At 42.1% G+C, this 18,225-nt stretch overlaps 1 protein-coding gene across 1 annotated transcript; it reads right to left on the bottom strand.

The window, feature by feature from the left end:
• Positions 1-1,689: 1,689 nt before the first annotated feature.
• Positions 1,690-17,759, bottom strand: mcts1 (MCTS1 re-initiation and release factor). The gene is made up of 6 exons (XM_085998744.1): positions 17,651-17,759; positions 14,038-14,190; positions 9,856-9,953; positions 5,557-5,690; positions 3,653-3,720; positions 1,690-2,174 (listed from the first exon to the last, which is right to left on the bottom strand). Exons 1-6 carry the CDS (start codon positions 17,659-17,661, stop codon positions 2,093-2,095), a joined length of 546 nt encoding a protein of 181 aa, XP_085854870.1. The 5' UTR covers positions 17,662-17,759; the 3' UTR covers positions 1,690-2,092.
• Between the last annotated feature and the right edge of the window lie 466 nt (positions 17,760-18,225).

Raw genomic sequence — 18,225 nt, 5'->3', positions numbered from 1 at the left:
CTGTCCGTACTTGTAGATAAGTCACCAGGACCGGATGGGATGTATTCTAGGATGCTATGGGAAGTAAAGGTGGAAATTGCAGAGGTATTGGCCATAATCTTCCAATCCTCCATAGATACAGGGGTGGTGCCAGAGGACTGGAAATGTTACACCCTTGTTCAAAAAAGTGTGTAAGGATATACCCAGCAACTACAGACCAGTCAGTTTAACCTCGGGAGTGGGGAAGCTTTTGGAAACGATAATCCGGGACAATATTAACAATCACTTGGAATTAAGGAAAGCCAGCACAGATTTGTTAAAAGGCAAATCGTCTTTAACTAACTTGATTTGAGTTTTTTGATGAGGTAACAGAAAGGGTTGATGAGGGCAATGCGGTTGATGTGTACATGAACTCCCAAAAGGCGTTTAATAAAGTGCCACATAATAGGCTTGCCAGAAAAGTTGAAGCCCATGGAATAAAAGGAACAGTGGCAGCATCGGTACAAAATTGGCTAAGTGACAGGAAACAGGGAGCACTGGTGAACGGTTGTTTATTGAACTGGAAGAAGGTACACAGTGGTGTTCCCCAGGGGTCAGTATTAAGACCACTGCTTTTCTTGATATATATTAATGACTTGGACTTGGGTGTACAGGGCACAATTTCAAAATTTGCAGATGACACAAAACTTGCAAGTATAGTGAACAGTGAGGAGGATAGTGATAGGCTTCAAGAAGACATAGACAGGCTGGTGGAATGGGCGGACATGTGGCAGATGAAATTTAACGCAGAAAAGTGCGAAGTAATACATTTGGGTAGGAAGAACGAGGAGAGGCAATATAAACTAAAGGGTACAATTCTAAATGGGGTGCATGAACAGGGAGAGCTGGGGGTATATGTGCACAAATCGTTGAAGGTGGCAGGACAGGTTAAGAAAGCAGTTAAAAAAGCATATGGGATCCTGGACTTCATAAATAGAGGCATAGAGTACAAAAGCAAGGAAGTTATGATGAACCTTTATAAAACACTGGTTCGGCCTCAACTGGAGTATTGTGTCCAATTCTGGGCATCGCACTTTAGGAAGGATGTGAAGGTCTTGAGAGGGTGCAGAAAAGATTTACGAAAATGGCTCCAGGGATGAGGGACTTCAGTTACGTGGATAGACTGGAGAAGCTGGGGTTGTTCTCCCCAGAGCAGAGAAGGTTGAGAGATTTAATAGAGATGTTCAAAATCATGAGGGGTGTAGACAGAGTAGAGAGAAACTGTTCCCATTGGCGGGTCGAGAACCAAAGGACACAGATTTAAGGTGATTGGCAAAAGAACCAAAGGCGACATGAGGAAAAACTTTTTTACGCAGCGAGTGGTTAGGATCTGGAATGCACTACCTGAAAAAGTGGTGGAGGCAGATTCAATCGTGGCTTTCAAAAGGGAATTGGATAAGTACCTGAAGAAAAAACATTTTCAGGGCTACAAGGAAAAGGTGGGGGATTGGGACTAGCTGAAGTGCTCTTGCAGAAAGCCGGCATAGGCTTGACAGGCCAAATGGCCTTCTTCTGTGATTGTGGGTAAAGTAACACACCAGTTTATCAGGAGTGAGGTGCTTACAGTACAAGAGAAATACCCAGGTAAAACCTAATAACATCGCAGTACTCTCCAATGGTGGAATTACAAAAATGTGATCATCCGCAAATTTCTTTAAAATAAAATAAACATTGTATAATCTTGGATATTAATTTAATGAACATATTCAGAAATTTCAACTATGCAACCATATTTGTACAAACCCACTGTACAAGCTAAAGACATCTGCATTGTGATACTATTTGATGTAACAACAGAAGTCAACTTGTTGAGCATGACAGTAGTATTTTTTTGCTGCATGCCATGATGTGGTTAGAAGTCCTCTTGTAAGGTGGACAGGTTTAAACAGAGTGATAACTCCAGGACAGATGAAAACAAATTAGATTTTTTTCCCCCTGAAGTACCTGTATTGGGTTTATGCAAAGAAAAAAAAATACAATTCTTAAAATGCAATATTGCAAATGTCTACGTGTCTTGCGGCTGGTCTGCCCATTTTCCCCTTACAGCAGAAATCTCGCATTGCTGGCATTCGTGTTATTTGTACGTTTTCATGTGCCAGAGACCATCATTTAAATAATGCATGTTCTCAATTCCAATACCTTTGTTAACTTGTTCACTGTGGAGAAAAAGAAACATACAAAAAAAAAATCAATCAAAAGGGATTGGACAGTTTGTATATGAACAGAATTCATTTCTTCAATCTATTTTTTTAAAGGTTTCATTTTAAGCTGTTGTCGCTTTCGAATCTAACCCATACAGCCAACCAGTGGACTTAACAATTATGTTGCCACGATTGATATCAAAAAGCAGCTTCAGTGACTTTTTTCAGTTCTATGCTCACCAGTCTTCCCAAGTCAGCCACTAGGTTAAATTGAACAGCAAGTCCACCAAAATTATCAAAACCAATGTTTTCCTCCATAAGTAACCCCATGAGATATCAAAGTGTATAATAATCCCTGCATTTATATAAGCTCTTTATTACATCAAAATGATTCAATATGTTACACACAACAAATTCCTTTTGAAGTGCAGTGACATAGGCAAGCAAGTCTGTCCCATAACTATCAACAGGTCGGCTGATGGTCAACATGACTGCTTGTAGCCCTCTGTGGAACGTGTCTCCACAGGAATAACAGAGCGCGCTACAATTTGTTTCTCCATGTTAATGAGACTTTCTAAACCAGTACCAAAAAAGAAAACACACTTTATCAATCAACTGTCGACTAACATCTAGAAACAAAAACCTCAGCCTAATGTCATGTCAGCTCAGCACGTGCTCTCAACCAACAGCCATTCTTGATGGCTCAATAGTCATCATGGAGTACAGAATATTGACAATTTCCTTTGCTGTATTGATTTTTCAAAAGTTTACAAAAAGTGAGGATTTCTTTTTTAAAAAAGGAAAACAAAAATGTGGCAGTGGGTGATCATGGCATTCATTCGTCTGGCTTCCAATACTGAATCCAGTTTCAACTGATGGAATGAAGTCTCCTCACTCTGGCTTTCAGTTATCCTATTTGCTGTTGGTGGTAACCTTAAACAAAAAGTAACGTTCAAGTTGGTGGAGGCGCCAAGACCCAGGGTTCCTGCAGCATTTGGGTCAGAGCTGCCATTTTGGGTTCGGTCGTAAATGAGCAGTCACCACTGAAGGCCTGTCTGTATGGGCCTTCCTCCTTGAAAAATCATAGTTGGAGTGACAAATTTATGAATGCAACTTTGTACTAATATGTTATGTTTTCAACTTCAAAGCAACGGCATTAAGCAGAGGGCACAAGTATAGATGCAGAGTAAAGCGCCCTCTTCTCTGCCCTAACAGTGTGTCTCAATTCTCACCTCAGCAGAGCACTCTTCACTGTGCACCAGGTTGACATCCTACAGCCGCCGAGTGAGATTGTCAATGTGTGCGAAATTGAGGGCATTTTTGTTTTATGGGCCATACCTACTAGGAACTGGATTGAGACTTTCAAACTCATTTTGCTTTCTTCCCACCAGCTTCAGCTGGATCTCAGGGGTGATAGGTCACTGTGTAACTCACTGTATGACCAGATTTTCCTTAAACTAATAAAACACCAAAGAAAGTTAAGATATATTTACATTTTATCTGCTGGCATCTTCATGACTCCCACGGACAGTGCATGTTGTTTGCCTTCTGCCATAATAGCCTTAAGAATATTCAGTTCAGGAAACATTCAGGTACCAAAAGAGTAAAGCAAAACTACTTACGTACTAACAATGACTGACAGGAAAAGACCTGTGCTTTTGCTATTTTCTTAAATAGAAAAATAAAATGTTTCAAATAAAAATGTATGAAATCTGGTGTTCATTATTGCTTTTTTTTTTACTCTAGTCCTAATAAGGGCATCCCCAATTACCTAATCAAGAATTAAATACTGTAAAAGAACTCTCCCAATGGATTAGTTTTCAATCCATGGGGAACGTGTGGCCTGCCCAGGTAGGACATGGGAGAAAAAAGTAAAGGAGAATGCAGCCGTACAACAGCAAGGGCCAGTGATGAAGACAGAATCAACTCCAGGTAATTACACCCCTCTCCATTAGTAGTGGCACTGAATTTATAATGTGAAAAGTTGACAGGAGATGCATGCAGAGATAAGATTTTTAATATATTTTTTTGTGGATTAAGCAATATTTCACACAATTATCTTGTTTTGTTCTTTCCAATAGTAAAGTAAAATTTGCACATTTGGAATTTTAAAAAATTGGCTATTTGTAAATTTCCCAGATTGTAAAAATAAAAACAGTTCTGTATCAGAGTTGCTTTGCAGAATTTGTAATTTTTTGATGAATTGATAAAGCTTATTTCATCTCAGTCAGGGCAGCAGTTGGAACACTATAACTGGCATCGATGCTTCTGGGATAGGGAGAGAAAAAACATCTAGCTTTCACGCTTCCGATTGCTAGCAAGTGAGCATGCTGCAACATACATGAATCAACGTCAGGTGAGGACAGAATCTGGCTCCTCGGTTTTGACCTCCAAGATTGAATAGCTAGTCAACACTCACTATCAAGGTTGACACACCAATAATGATCACTTAGGTGAAGTACTGGAGAGCTGCCAGTGCCCCAGCACCTCTACACCGAAGAGTCAATGGATTCGGGGGGTGGGGGAAGGTGGTCGGGGAATTAGAAAGAAACAAAATAAAAACCTGTGAATGTGACTAATAATCTGGTTCAATCATTTGCCAACCACATGAAACCTACATTATATATCCTATGGTAAGTACTTTACCCTAAGTATTACCCGAATTATCACAACTTTTTGAAGGACTGATATATAAACAGATTAAATTGCCGATTGCTATGAAGATGGTGATGATACAGTAAAACAATTCAATGTGCAAATCATTTTTCCCTTATAAATCAGATGTTAATACTTTTTATTTTACAACAACAACTTGCATTTATATAGCACCTTTAACTTAGCATAACATCCCAAGGTGCTTCAGAGCAGAGTTATCAAACAAAGTTTGACACCGAGCCACTTAAGGAGATATTAAGGCAGGGCTTGGTCAAAGAAGTAGGTTTTAAGGAGCATCTTAAAGGAGAAAAGAGAAGTAGAGGCCAAGTGGTTTAGGGAGGGAATTCCAGAGCTTAGGGCCTTGGCAGCTGAAGGCACGGCCGCCAGGATTGGCGGAACACAGAGTTCTCGGGGGGCGGGGGTGGGTGGTTGTAGGGCTGGAGGAAATTACAGAGATGGGGAGGGGGTGAGGCCATGGAGGAATTTGAAAACAAGAATGAGAATTTTAAAAATCGAAGTGTTGCTTAACCAGGAGCTAATATAGGTCAGCGAACACAGGGGTGATGGTGAATGGGACTTGGTGCGAGTTAGGACATGGGCAGCCGAGTTTTGGATGATCTCAAGTTTACAGAGGGTAGAATGTAGGAGGCTAGCCAGGAGTGTGTTGAAATAGTCAAGTCTAGAAATAGAAATAGAATCTGTACTTGTTTTCAGGTAAATAAATGTGTCACATCATGGATACAACTATTGTGTCAGTGTCAGCTGGATGAAGCTTAGCTCCGGGAGAAGTTAGACCAGGACACATGATATTGGCCCCGCTGAGCACAAACTTGATGGCCCCTTTATCGACCTGCTGATGTGGCAAGATAACAGGATCTGTAATGAAGAATTGGAGATCATCAATAAAATTATACTTACACTAAATGCTTCTAGGTCAAACATTTTCATTACAACCCAATTACTGTTAAGTCACAAAATACATACCTCAAGTCATGTTTGTGCATAAATTATAGTTAAAGGATAATCTAGGCTAAGGCTCTACCTTAAACCCATCCCAAAAGAACTTGGCAAAAAAACTTCCCCTGTACTCAATTTAAAATGGCTCTTTTTAATTTTGTCTCCTCCTATCCTGAAGATTTTGACTCTTTGCTGGGATCTTGCCCAACTGGCCATTTTTCATGAGCTTAGACAGTGAGAGTCCATGGACTAACCATGGTGGCATCACAGCTTGGCCTTATCCTGCTCACACCCAACATTCACACGTATATGATTTACCAGGGGTCGCTGCAGAGCAATCAGGAGCGGGAACCTTGAAAATGTACAATATAGTGAGATTGACTGCTGATCCAAATTCATTTCTTTTGCTCTGTGCTTTCTTAGATGATCCCCTGTTTGTCAGACAGATCAAATGGTACCATTACAGCCGGTGGAGTGAGAGAGGCAAGTACTGGGACTTAGCCAACAAAGTTTGAGAACCATTGGCTTAGTGCTACACAAAGCAGTGTCTTTATGCATTAGGCCATTGAGGAAGCCACAATCTGACAGTTAATGCAAAGTTTATTTAACTTGTGTCAGCTTGGCTCAGTTGGTAGCACTCTAACCTGTATCAGAAGGTAGCGTGTTCAAGGCACAAATCAGGACTTGAGCATTTAACCTCAGCTGGCCCTCGATTGCAGTATTGAGAGCCATTTAGATGAGATGCAAAACCGAGATCTTTTCTGCCTGTTTAAATTATGTAAAAGCTGTAAAAGATGGTACGGTTAATATTCTGGAAGGATATGATAAAAAGCACTAAATGTTTTCTCCATCCAAACGAATTGGTCTTTTCATCAGAATGTATGATTCCCATTGATTACCATTTACATACAGAGGAGCCAAATTTACTGGGCCATTAAGCCAGGCTCCCTCCATAAACTCTGGCACAATGGCTTGGAAAAAGGCTCGACATGACCATGCCGGGTCTTGACCCGAAATGGGAATTCCCGCTTGTCCTTGTAAGGCATAGAGCCCCCCCTTTCCTATTTCCCCATACTATATGGGACTAACCATGTGTCTGGAGGCTGATTTACTCGAGAGATCGGGTGCATCAGCCTCCAGAACGGTGCATGTGGACACAACCAGTTTGGGAAGGTAAAGAGAGGGAGGAGGGGGTCCAGAGCAGGGAGGCAGCTTAAACCCTTAAAAGGAGTGAAATTTGTTCTTAAATTTTATATTGGCTCCCTTGCCGGTAGGTCCTTCATTGCGTCTTCCGGGAAGGAGGTAGGCAGGCAGATACTCAAATGCATCCTGCGCATTTTTGGGTCCAGACTCATCTTTTTTTATTAGTGATTAAATGAGTGTTCTTTAAAATACAACTTTACCCACATTGACTTTTAATTTCTTATACCATTTAGTCAACAGCAGAAATCAGTTTGCCAGGATCTTGTATTGCAGGGCAGCTGATCAATGTTCTAGATGAAAACAATTTTAATTTCCTCTTTTCTTTAAATAAATATTAGTGCTATAACTTTCGTTCTCACTCTTCAATGAATGTTGATAACTTTTGAGTCACTTTCAGGTGTGGGGGGCTAAATGGGTGCTGATAAAATCACTGCTTTAATAAATTTGGAAAATTGAGAGACTTCCCAATATTTTTGCAGCTTGATTTCAAAAATAACCAGTAATAAGGATGACAATGAAAATAAGCTATTAATTATGATCTGTATACAATAGTGTGATTAAATGGCAGGTACTGATCTGAGACAACAACTTAGGCTTCACAGGAGCGTTATCAAAAAACAACAAGGCTTAGGACCAAGACCGCCAATGGTGGAGCATTTAAAATTGGCGATGTTCAAGATACCAGAACAGGTGGAGCGCAGAGGTCTAGGGAATTATAGGGCTGGAGGAGATTACAGGGACAAGGAGGAGAATTTTAAAATCGAGGCATTGCTTAACTGGGAGCCAATGTAGGCTAGCAAGCACAGGGGAGATGTGTGAGCAGGACTTGGTGAGAGTTAGCACACGGGCGGCAGAGTTTTGGATGACCGCAAGAGGGTAGAACTAAGGACAGCCAGGAGTGTGTTGGAATAGTCAAGTCTAGAGGTGATAAAGGCATGGATGAGGGTTTTGGCAGCAAATAAGTGGAGATAAAGGTGGAGACGGACGATATTACTCAGGTGGAAATGGGCGGTTTTAATGTTAGAACGGATATGAGGCAGGAAGCTCAATCCATGATCAAATATGACACCAAGGTTGCGAACAGGCTTGGTCAGCCTTAGACAATTGCCAGGGAGAGAGATCGAATCAGTGGAAAGGAAACTAAGTTTGTGATGTGAACCGAAGACAGTGGCTTCGGTCTTGCCGATATTTAATTGGAGGAAATTTCTACTCGTCCAGTGCTGCATGTCGGACGAGCAGTCTGATAGTATAGAGACGATGGAGGGTTCGAGAGAGGTGGAGGAGAGGTAGAGCTGGGTATCATCAGCATACATGTGAAATCTCACGTTGTGCTGTCGGATGTCACCAAGGGGCAGCATGTAGATAAGAAATAGAAGGGGGCCAAGGATAGATCCTTGTGGGACACCAGAGGTGACAGTGCGGGAGTGGGAAGAGAAGCTATTGCAGGTGATTCTATGGATAGGAATGAAATCAGGCAAGTGCAGTCCCATCCAGCTGGACGACAGTGGAGAGGCATTGGAGTAGAATTTTGTGGTCAACGGGGTCAAAGGCTGCAGACAGGCCCAGAAGGACAAGGAGGGATAGATTACCTTGGTCGCAGTCAATTAGGATGTCATTTGTTACCCTGGTAAGAGCAGTTTCAGTACTGTGGTGGGGCGGGGCGGAAGCCTGATTGGAGGGATTTGACGGCAGATTTGAAGGAAAGGGGACAATATCTGAGGAGAGAGAACCGTTAACAATATCTTCTAACATGGAAGCCAGGAAGGAAAGTTGGGGGGTCAACAATTTAGTGGGAAGAGGGTCGCGAGAGCAGGAGGTTGGTCTCATTGACAAGATCAGCTCTGAAAGGGCAAGAGGGGAGAAAGGAGAGAAATTAGAGAAATATGCAAATCTAGGGTTAGGGCAGGGGGAAAATGGAGAGGAAGTAAGGTCCGGTAGGCTAGGGGAAGGGAGGGAATCGAAAGGAGAAGCAGTTGAATAGATGTTGTCGGTCTTTCTAACAAAAAAGTCCATGAGCTCCTCATATTTATTGTTGGAGGTGAGGGAGGAGGAGGCAGGGGAGAGTGGTTTGAGAAGGCGGTTAGTGGCGAAGAGAAGCCTGGTGTTACTTTTGCCGTCCTGGATGATCTTAGAACGGTGGGCGGTTTTAGTGATGGAGAGCAGGACCCAGTAGTGCTTTATATGACCTAGCCAAATCTGGTGATGGATGATTGGACCAGTTGTCCACCAAAGACGTTTAAGTCTGCGTCCCTTGGACTTAAGGGACCAAAACACGTCGAGTGTGATGCATTGACGGCAGACTCCGTCACACTGCTGACTGTGCCTTGCTGTCTATCGAGCAATAAAAGGAGCTCTGTGCACATGTGCAACATGCATGAGTAGAGCTTATTTTCCTGTCTAGTTAAATTGTAACATCAGGAGAGCCAGAAGGAGTATGGTGGGCTATGTAGAATTTTTTTACACTTAATTCTGCAACAGTCTGAGTAGTTATGCTGCACTCGGTGTGACGCTTAACCAACTTAAGACTGCCCCCCGTCTCACACCACCTGTCTTTAGTGCACTCAGAAGTGAGATTGGTGACCTGACACCCAAATTAAGACTCCACTTCAGGAGCAATCCAGGTCATAAAAATGAATAATGGTGTACTAACTCACTGCATCAGTCTCTTCTGCAAGGACTGAATTTCTTTAACCAAAGTTTGTAAAAATATAAAACCATGTAGAAAATAATGGAACATCCATTCTTTCAAAATAATCATACCACTTGGGACGTAGCTTTTTAAAAATTAAAACACATATGGGGACAGACAGCATCATTTCCACAAAGTAAATATTAGTGAGTTTACTAGTCCTCCAAATACACTTAAAGGCAGTCAACCTACATTTGTGAAGTAATCTTAAGGTGGGGTAGAAAGGTCCCTCCCTCTGTCTGAAGAACAGCAATTCTCCATTAACAGTCAGGATTTCTATATGTTCATGGCTACAAACAGAGAGAAGGAAAATGGAATATCAGGCTCTCAAGTTGTGAAAATAATAACTATTTAAAAATTATGCCCAAGTTACTTACATTGTTCTGCAATTTTAAAAATAATCAGCGACATTTTATATATTCATTAAATTTATGGTACTTAGGATATGAAGTAATTTATTTATTCAAGTGTTTATCTGTAATACTTGTATTTGCATAGTCCCTCATTTCATCACAACATTTCAAAGACTTTCACATATAATTCATTACTTTTTGAAGTAGGGTGATTGTTCTCAGGTAGGCAGCCATTCTACATTAGCAACATGCCACACACAGCAATGAGATGAACAACCAATTTTTTTGCTGGTTAGCAGGAAGAATGTTGGTCAAGACACCGGGACAGCCTTCTGGTCTTCCTTGAATATTGTAGTGGGATCATCAACATCACGGGAACAGGGAGATGTGACCATGGTCTAAAATTTCACCCAAGAGATCGCACCTTCAACAAGACAGCATTCCATCATTGCTACACTACAGTATCAGCCTAGATTAGGAGTCAAAACCTCATAATCTTTTGACCCAGAGTTAAAGTGCTACCAACTGAACCAAGTTGATACAACTATGAGAAGCTACTGCAGCATGTTACAGGTCCTTACTGTGAGGACCTGTGTAATTTAGTTCAGTATTGTCTGTACAGACTGTTATTCCCTTTACATGGAGAAACTAGGTATAAACCTGGATCTTATCCCTTCAATTCCACCTTGAGATAAAAACCAAGGTGCAGCACTGCCTTTCATTTTTTTTTTAAATCAGTGTGATAAATACAAGAAGGATTTTTCCCCCCTCATCTCCTGCAGGCACCATCCCACACTGGGATACAGTTCCATGGACATAGACAGTCCATGGCAATTCGCACAAGTGGCATTTCTTCTTTTTATTTTAAAATTAACCTTTTCACAAATTTTCTGGGGAACAGTAGCATAATGGTTATGTTACTGGACTAGTGATCCAGAGGCCTGAACTAATGATCCAGAGACGTGAGTTCAAATCCCACCACGGCAGCTGGGGAATTTAAATTCAGTTAATTAAATAAATCTGGAATAAAAAGCTAGTATCAGTAATGGTGACCATGAAACAACCGGATTGTCGTAAAAACCCATCTGGTTCACTAATGTCCTTTAGGGAAGGAAATCTGCCGTCCTTACCTGGTCTGGCCTACATGTGACTCCAGACCCAAAGCTGTGGTTGACTCTTAACTGCCCTTTGAAATGGTCTAGTAAGCCACTCAGTTGTACACAACCGCTACGAAAAACAATAATAAGAATAAAACCGGACAGACCACCCAGCATCAACCTCGGCACCGGCTTCGGACACGACATTGCAGGGTTGACTGGGGCTGGGTGTGCCAAAGTCCTCCTCACCAACATCTGGAGACCTGTGCAAAAATTGGGAGATCTGTCCCACAGACTAGTCAAGCAACAGTCTGACATAGTCGTACTCACAGAATCATACCTTTCAGCCAATGTCCCATATTCCTCCATCATCAACCCTGGGTATGTCCTGTCCCACCGGCAGGACAGACCCACCAGAGGTGTCAGCACAGTGGTATACAGTCGGGAGAGAGTGGCCCTGGGAGTCCTCATTGACTCCAGACCCCATGAAGTCTCATGGCTTTAGGTCAAGCACGGGCAAGGAAACCTCCTGCTGATTACCACTTACTGCCCTCCCTCAGCTGATGAATCAATATTCCTCCATGTTGAACACTGAGAAGCACTGACAGTAGCAAGGGCACAGAATGTACTCTGGATGGGGAACTTCAATGTCCACCACCAAGAGTGGCTCGGTAGCACCACCACTGACTGAGCTGGCCGAGTCCTGAAGGACATAGCTGCCAGGTTAGGACTGCCCAGTGGTCTAACCAGGAATAAAAACAGAAAATGCTGGAAATACTCAACAGGTCAGGCAGCATCTGTGGAGAGAGAAACAGACCCATCGTCATCAGCCTGAAATGTTAACTCTGTTTCTCTCTCCACAGATGCTACCTGACCTGCTAAGTATTTCCAGCATTTTCTGTTTTTATTTCAGATTTCCTGCATCCGCAGTATTTTGCTTTTGTATTTGTGGTCTAACCAGGATTTTGTACAGCTGCAGCATAACTTCTACCCCCTTGTACTCTAGATATAAAGGCCAGCATCCCATTAGCCTTTTTGATTATTTTCTGTACCTGTTCATGACATTTTAATGATCTAGGTACCTGGACCCCCAAGTCTCTTTGGACTGTTTTTAGCCTTTCACCATTTAGAAAGTACCCTGTTCTATCCTTTTTAGGTCCAAAGTGGATGACCTCACATTTGTCAACATTGAAATCTATTTGCCACAGTTTTGCCCGTTCACTTAATCTGTCAATATCTTTTATGCTTTCATCTACACTGCCTACACTGCCACCGATCTTTGTGTCATCGGCAAATTTGGATAGATGACTTTCTATGCCACCATCCAAGTCATTAATAAATACTGCAAATAGTTGAGGCCCCAACACAGATCCCTGCGGGACACCACGAGTCACCTCCTGCCAATTAGAGTACCTGCCCATTATCCCTACTCTCTGTCTCCTGCCGCTCAGCCAATTCCCTAACCAGGTCAATAATTTGCCCTCAATTCCATGGGCTTCTGCCTTAGTTAACAGTCTCTTATGTGGGACTTTATCAAATGCCTTCTGGAAGTTTATATAAATAACATCCATAGACATTCCCCTGTCCACTACTTTAATCACCTCTTCAAAAATTTCTATCAGGTTTGTCAGGCGTGACCATAAGAGCCAGCACGGTGGCATAGTGGTTAGCACTGTTGCCTCACAGCGCCAGAGACCCGGGTTCGAATCCGACCTCGGGCGACTGTCTGTGTGGAGTTTGCACATTCTCCCCGTGTTTGCGTGGGTTTTCTCCGGGTGCTCCGGTTTCCTCCCACAGTCCAAAGATGTGCAGGTTAGGTTGATTGGCTATGATAAATTGACCCTTAGTGTTAGGGGGGTTAAATACGTGGGGTTACAGGGATAGGGTGGGATATGTGTTGGTGTAGGGGTTACAGGGATCGGGTGGGATATGTGTCGGTGCAGGCTCGATGGGCCGAAATGGCCTCTATCTGCACTGTGGGGTTTCTGTGATTCTGTGATGACGAATGATTTGATAAACGATAGTTCTTTACACTCAGAAAGAGACATCTCAGAGGGAACCTTATAGAAGTACAAGATACTTAACAGGATAGAGAAAGTAAACTTACCAATACTACAATACGCTAAGGCAGCATGACCGGAGAACTAACTTAAATCAGATATCAGGAATTATTTCTTTGCACAGACAGTAATCAACGGCTGATGGACAGCCAGGTAAGGATGTTGAGGGCAGGATACGGGACACATTTAAGAAACAACTAGATGCTGTAATAAGATGATAATTGGATGGTATTCTGAAAGGGTGAAATCAAATGGACTAAAGGGCCTTCGTCATCTGAACTTATCTTGTAATCTTGAAATATTTCCTTCAGTATATTGGTACCAAACTGCCAAGTCTACTGACAATGTTGATTTACATGCCACAAATCATATCCATCAAATTCAGAAACAATGTGAAGATGATTCTGTGCAATGATAAAATCAAGCTAGTAAGAAGTAGAATGTTTAAGTCTTGTGTAATCAATAGCACTGTATGGATATGATAATTGGACTTCGAAAACTGAAGAAGGCAGCTGAAAGTGTTTTGAGTTCTGGTGCTACAGGTATATATTGAAAATGAGTTGGATAAAAATAATGATGAGAGGGTCCTTGAACAAGTGTAAAAAAAAAACAGAAATAATTATTTAGGAGTCAGAAAAAATTAATGTGAAGGGTCAAGAGGCAGATAAAGAGTGTGACTGGGAGATGGGATGGAATGGGCAGGTGCAACATAAAGGCCAGAACAATCCACCTGCGCAGTGACTGCAAGTGTGGAACACACCAACCTCCTGACCAGAAAGGCACTGAGAGAGGAGAGAGAGAGATAAAGATCACTTAATAGCCAAATTTGCTTTACATTTAGAATATAAACAAACTAAATGATACCATTTTACTATTTTTACAGGGTCCTTCTTTGGCATGATTTGGTTCAACCATGGCTCAATTACTGGAAACTGATCCACCAGTTGATTCTTAATGCCTTTAATAACCGATGTTTTCAGCTGGATGCAGTTTGAAACATTTTCCTTTTCATCAAATCTGTTAAAGATAGAAAACAAATGAAACATTCTCACTGCTGATGTTTTCTAAAACACAATAGACACACTCCACTCCTACTTCAAACATATACAATCATTTGGAGACATTATAAACACAGTTTTAAAATTGTTCTTTCCCTCTTTCCGAAGATGCTGACTTTGCTGGGGTTTGTTACCACAACCACCAGCATCTATCTATCCAGTACCTCACTCAAGTGGCCGTTCTTCATGCATGGGCCAGACACCGAGTGTCAGCGGGCACTTTGACCATAGAGGACGTCAGTCAAGCCTGATACTGTCCTCACCCTATGGCCACACACTATCAGGGGTCACTGGATAAAAATCAGCAACAGGAACCCTGGCCAATTCCATCCCTCCCCTCATTAATCATAGGCTACAGTACTCCTCGGTAACAACCCTACCACTGGGATTAACTAACTCAGCACTGACTGCGGTTGGAACACAAGGGCCCAAGATATACAGGCCTAAAGTAAGCTTACATAGAAACATAGAAGATAAGAGCAGGAGTAGGCCATTCGGCCCCTCGAGCCTGCTCCGACATTGAATGCGATCATGGCTGATCATCCAAATTTAGTACCCGGTCCCTGCTTTCTCCCCATACCCCTTGATCCCTTTAGCCTTAAGAAATATATCCAACTCCTGCTTGAATATATTTTAAATGAATTGGCCTCTACTGCCTTCTGTGGTAGAGAATTCCACAGGTTCACCACTCTCTGGGTGAAGAAATTCCTCCTCATTTCTGTCCTAAATGGCTTACCCCTTATCCTTAGACTGTGACCCCTGGTTCTGGACTCCCCGACCATCGGGAACATCCTTCCTGCATCTAGTCTGTCCAGTCCTGTCAGAATTTTATAAGTTTCAATGAGATCCCCTCTCATTCTTCTAAACTCCAGCGAGTACAAGCCCAATCGACCCAATCTCTCCTCATACGTCATTCCTGCCATCCCAGGTATCAGCCTGGTGAATCTTCGCTGAACTCCTTCCATGGCAAGAACATCCTTCCTCTGATAAGGCGACCAAAACTGCACACAATACTCAAGGTGCGGTCTCACCAAGGCCCTGTACAACTGCAGCAAGACATCCTTGTTCCTGTACTCAAACCCTCTCGGTACGAAGGCCAACATACCATTTGCCTTTTTAACCGCCTGCTGCAACTGCATGCTTACCTTCAGCGACTGGTGCACAAGGACACCCAGGTCTCGTTGCACTTCCCCATCTCCCAATCTATTGCCATTCAGATAATCTGCCTTCCTGTTTTTGACACCAAAGTGGATAACCTCACATTTATCCATGTTATATTGCATCTGCCATGCTTCTGCCCAATCACCCAACCTATCCAAATCATCCTGGAGTTTCTCGGCATCCTCCTCACAGCACACATGCCCACCCAGCTTTGTGTCGTCTGCAAATTTGGAGATATTACATCTAGTTCCCTTGTCTAGATCATTAATATATATTGTGAATAGCTGGGGTCCAAGGACCGATCCCTGTGGTACCCCACTAGTCACTGCCTGCCACTCGGAAAAAGAGCCGTTTATTCCAACTCTTTGCTTTCTGACTGCCAAGCAGTTCTCTATCCAAGTCAATACCTTGCCCCCAATCCCATGTGCCTTAACTTTACACGCTAATCTCTTACGCGGGACCTTATCGAAAGCCTTCTGAAAGTCCAAATACACCACATCCACTGGTTCTCCCTTATCTATTTTACCAGTTACATCCTCAAAAAATTCCAGTAGATTAGTCAAGCACGATTTACCTTTTGTAAATCCATGTTGACTTTGTCCGATCCTGTCACTGTTTTCCAAGTGCTCTGCTAGTACATCTTTTATAATGGACTCTAGCATTTTCCCCACTACCGATGTCAGGCTTACCGGTCTGTAATTCCCCGTTTTTTCTCTACCACCTTTTTTGAATAGTGGGGTAACATTAGCTACCCTCTAATCCATGGGTACTGTTCCAGATTCCATCGAATGTTGGAAGATGATCAGCAATGCATCGACTATTTCTAGGACCACTTCCTTAAGTACCCTAGGATGTAGATCATCAGGCCCTGGGGATTTATCGGCCTTCAATCCCATCAACTTCCCTAACACCATTTCCCTACAAATACTGATTTCATTCAGTTCCTCCCTTTCATCAGACCCTATGTTCCCTGACATCTCTGGGAGGTTATTTGTGTCCTCCTTTGTGAAGACAGAACCAAAATATGTATTTAATTAGTCAGCCATTTCTTTGTTCCCCATTATACAATGGGGAACACAAGGGCCCAAGATATGCAGGCCCGAAGTAAGCTTCGCATAAAGATCGCGTGATCTATGTGTCGAGAAGTTCGAGTTTTCCGATGTGTAATTCAAATCAACGGAGTTTAGTGGGAATCCCCTAGCACGAGCTGCTGTGACGTCAACAAGCTAAGCAGCCAATCAAAATGCAGAATTCTCACAGACTGTGAACAAGGAAGTGAGTAAGCTCTTAAAATTCTAACTTTTTAAAAATGTTAGAGAGCAAAACAAAGATTGGGGCTCTCACATGGGGGAAAAACAAACCTGAAATTAAGATGAATAAACTTTTTTTTAATTTTAAATTTTAACATTAAAATGGATAAATTTGACACTGCACAAAATTTAAATTAGTTTTTCAGGGCCATAACCTTTGTTTAGCAGTCAATATGCTGTAAAAACCCTGGTTACACCTAATCCCTTTGGGTCTTACTTTTCGTGGGGAATTTAACAGTGTAATTACTGCAGAAGATCCTAAGTTTTCCTCAGTTTCCCTGATTTGGGAGGAGGGTGGTGTCACAGCACAGCTTATGAAGGTGCAGTGAATGACGAACCCCAACTTCAGGATTTCCCAAATCCCGAAGTTGCGGTCAGTTTCAAAGGCGAAATAACGGCGAATGCTGCCAGTTCACCATCATCCCGACCGCAAATTCTGGGCCAAGACCTTCCTGGTCGCTATGGCTCAGCTACACCCAAAATAAACTCAGTGAGCCATTCGGTAAGAAGAGAAGCCATTACGAAACTGTGCAAAATGAATCTGATCTGATACTTTTTTAATGATCTTCAGTTAATCAGTACCTGATCTGGAAACAAAAAAACTGTCAAACCCCTTTTCATGAATTCAGCGATCTTGTAACACGAAAGACGCACATCCATGTTTTCGCGAATATTGAGCAAAAGGGAGGGGGGGAAATAATTCGATAAAATCCTACACCAATCGCTAAAAGGACAAGGACAGCCCGGAATTCCTGATCTTTATTTCAAATCCATTGCACTAATTTAAATAATACATTTATCACAGAGGATGAGAAAATAACCATTAAATCCAAATGCAGTAAGTTAAAAGGACAAGTTCGAAACAACAAACATTAGGAATCTGAACATCACAAAAATGATTATTTCTGACAAGAAAATAGAAGCAACGATGTAAAATTAAAAACTCACTTCTTAAACATTGTGCAGCTGCAGAAACTCCCTACTCCACGAGGCCCAACAGGAAATATCCCGACTTACGGCAGGTCGCAACTACATAACAAATCGCAGCAGTTGCGGTAAAATGGATTCTTCTTTGTATTTCCAATGGATTTACAACCAGAGAGGGCAGTACTGAGCAGCAAATAACTCCAATCCATATAAAAAGCAAAATACTTCCCTTCAAAAACCCTATAGAATAATCACAAAGGACAATTAGTTAAGGAAACCAATATATTGTTTTGTTTTCTATTCCACTTGTGATAGTTCTAACCTCCTGTTCCCCCTTTTTGAGAATTATGTATATTTTTTCAATATTCTTCTCCTCCTTCCCTCCTGGCGAGGCTTTCCCACTTCTGCACTCACCAGCCTATGATGTTAATTAGTGTCAAATTTCGGGCTGGCAAGCACAGAAGCAGACCGGTGGGCACTGAAAGGACTGGAGTGCATCATCACCCCTGGGTATAGCATTTTATTTTGATTTGTTAAGGTTCCTTTTCATTTGTTTTTAAGTACCTGTCCTTATTTGTTGTGCCTGTTTAAAAATA

This window comes from Somniosus microcephalus, chromosome 1 (genome assembly GCF_052327205.1).
Source record: "Somniosus microcephalus isolate GS21.2 chromosome 1, FLI_Smic_1.0, whole genome shotgun sequence".
Lineage (NCBI taxonomy): Eukaryota > Metazoa > Chordata > Chondrichthyes > Squaliformes > Somniosidae > Somniosus > Somniosus microcephalus.
This window is presented reverse-complemented; position numbering and strand designations above follow the sequence as displayed.

Coding starts and splice junctions, on each gene's coding strand:
- mcts1 (XM_085998744.1), bottom strand. Junction 3,721..5,556: donor CTGACACTGACACAATAGTT/GTATCCATGATG, acceptor AATATTCTTAAG/GCTATTATGGCAGAAGGCAA. Junction 2,175..3,652: donor AAGATGCCAGCAGATAAAAT/GTAAATATATCT, acceptor TTTTCTCCACAG/TGAACAAGTTAACAAAGGTA.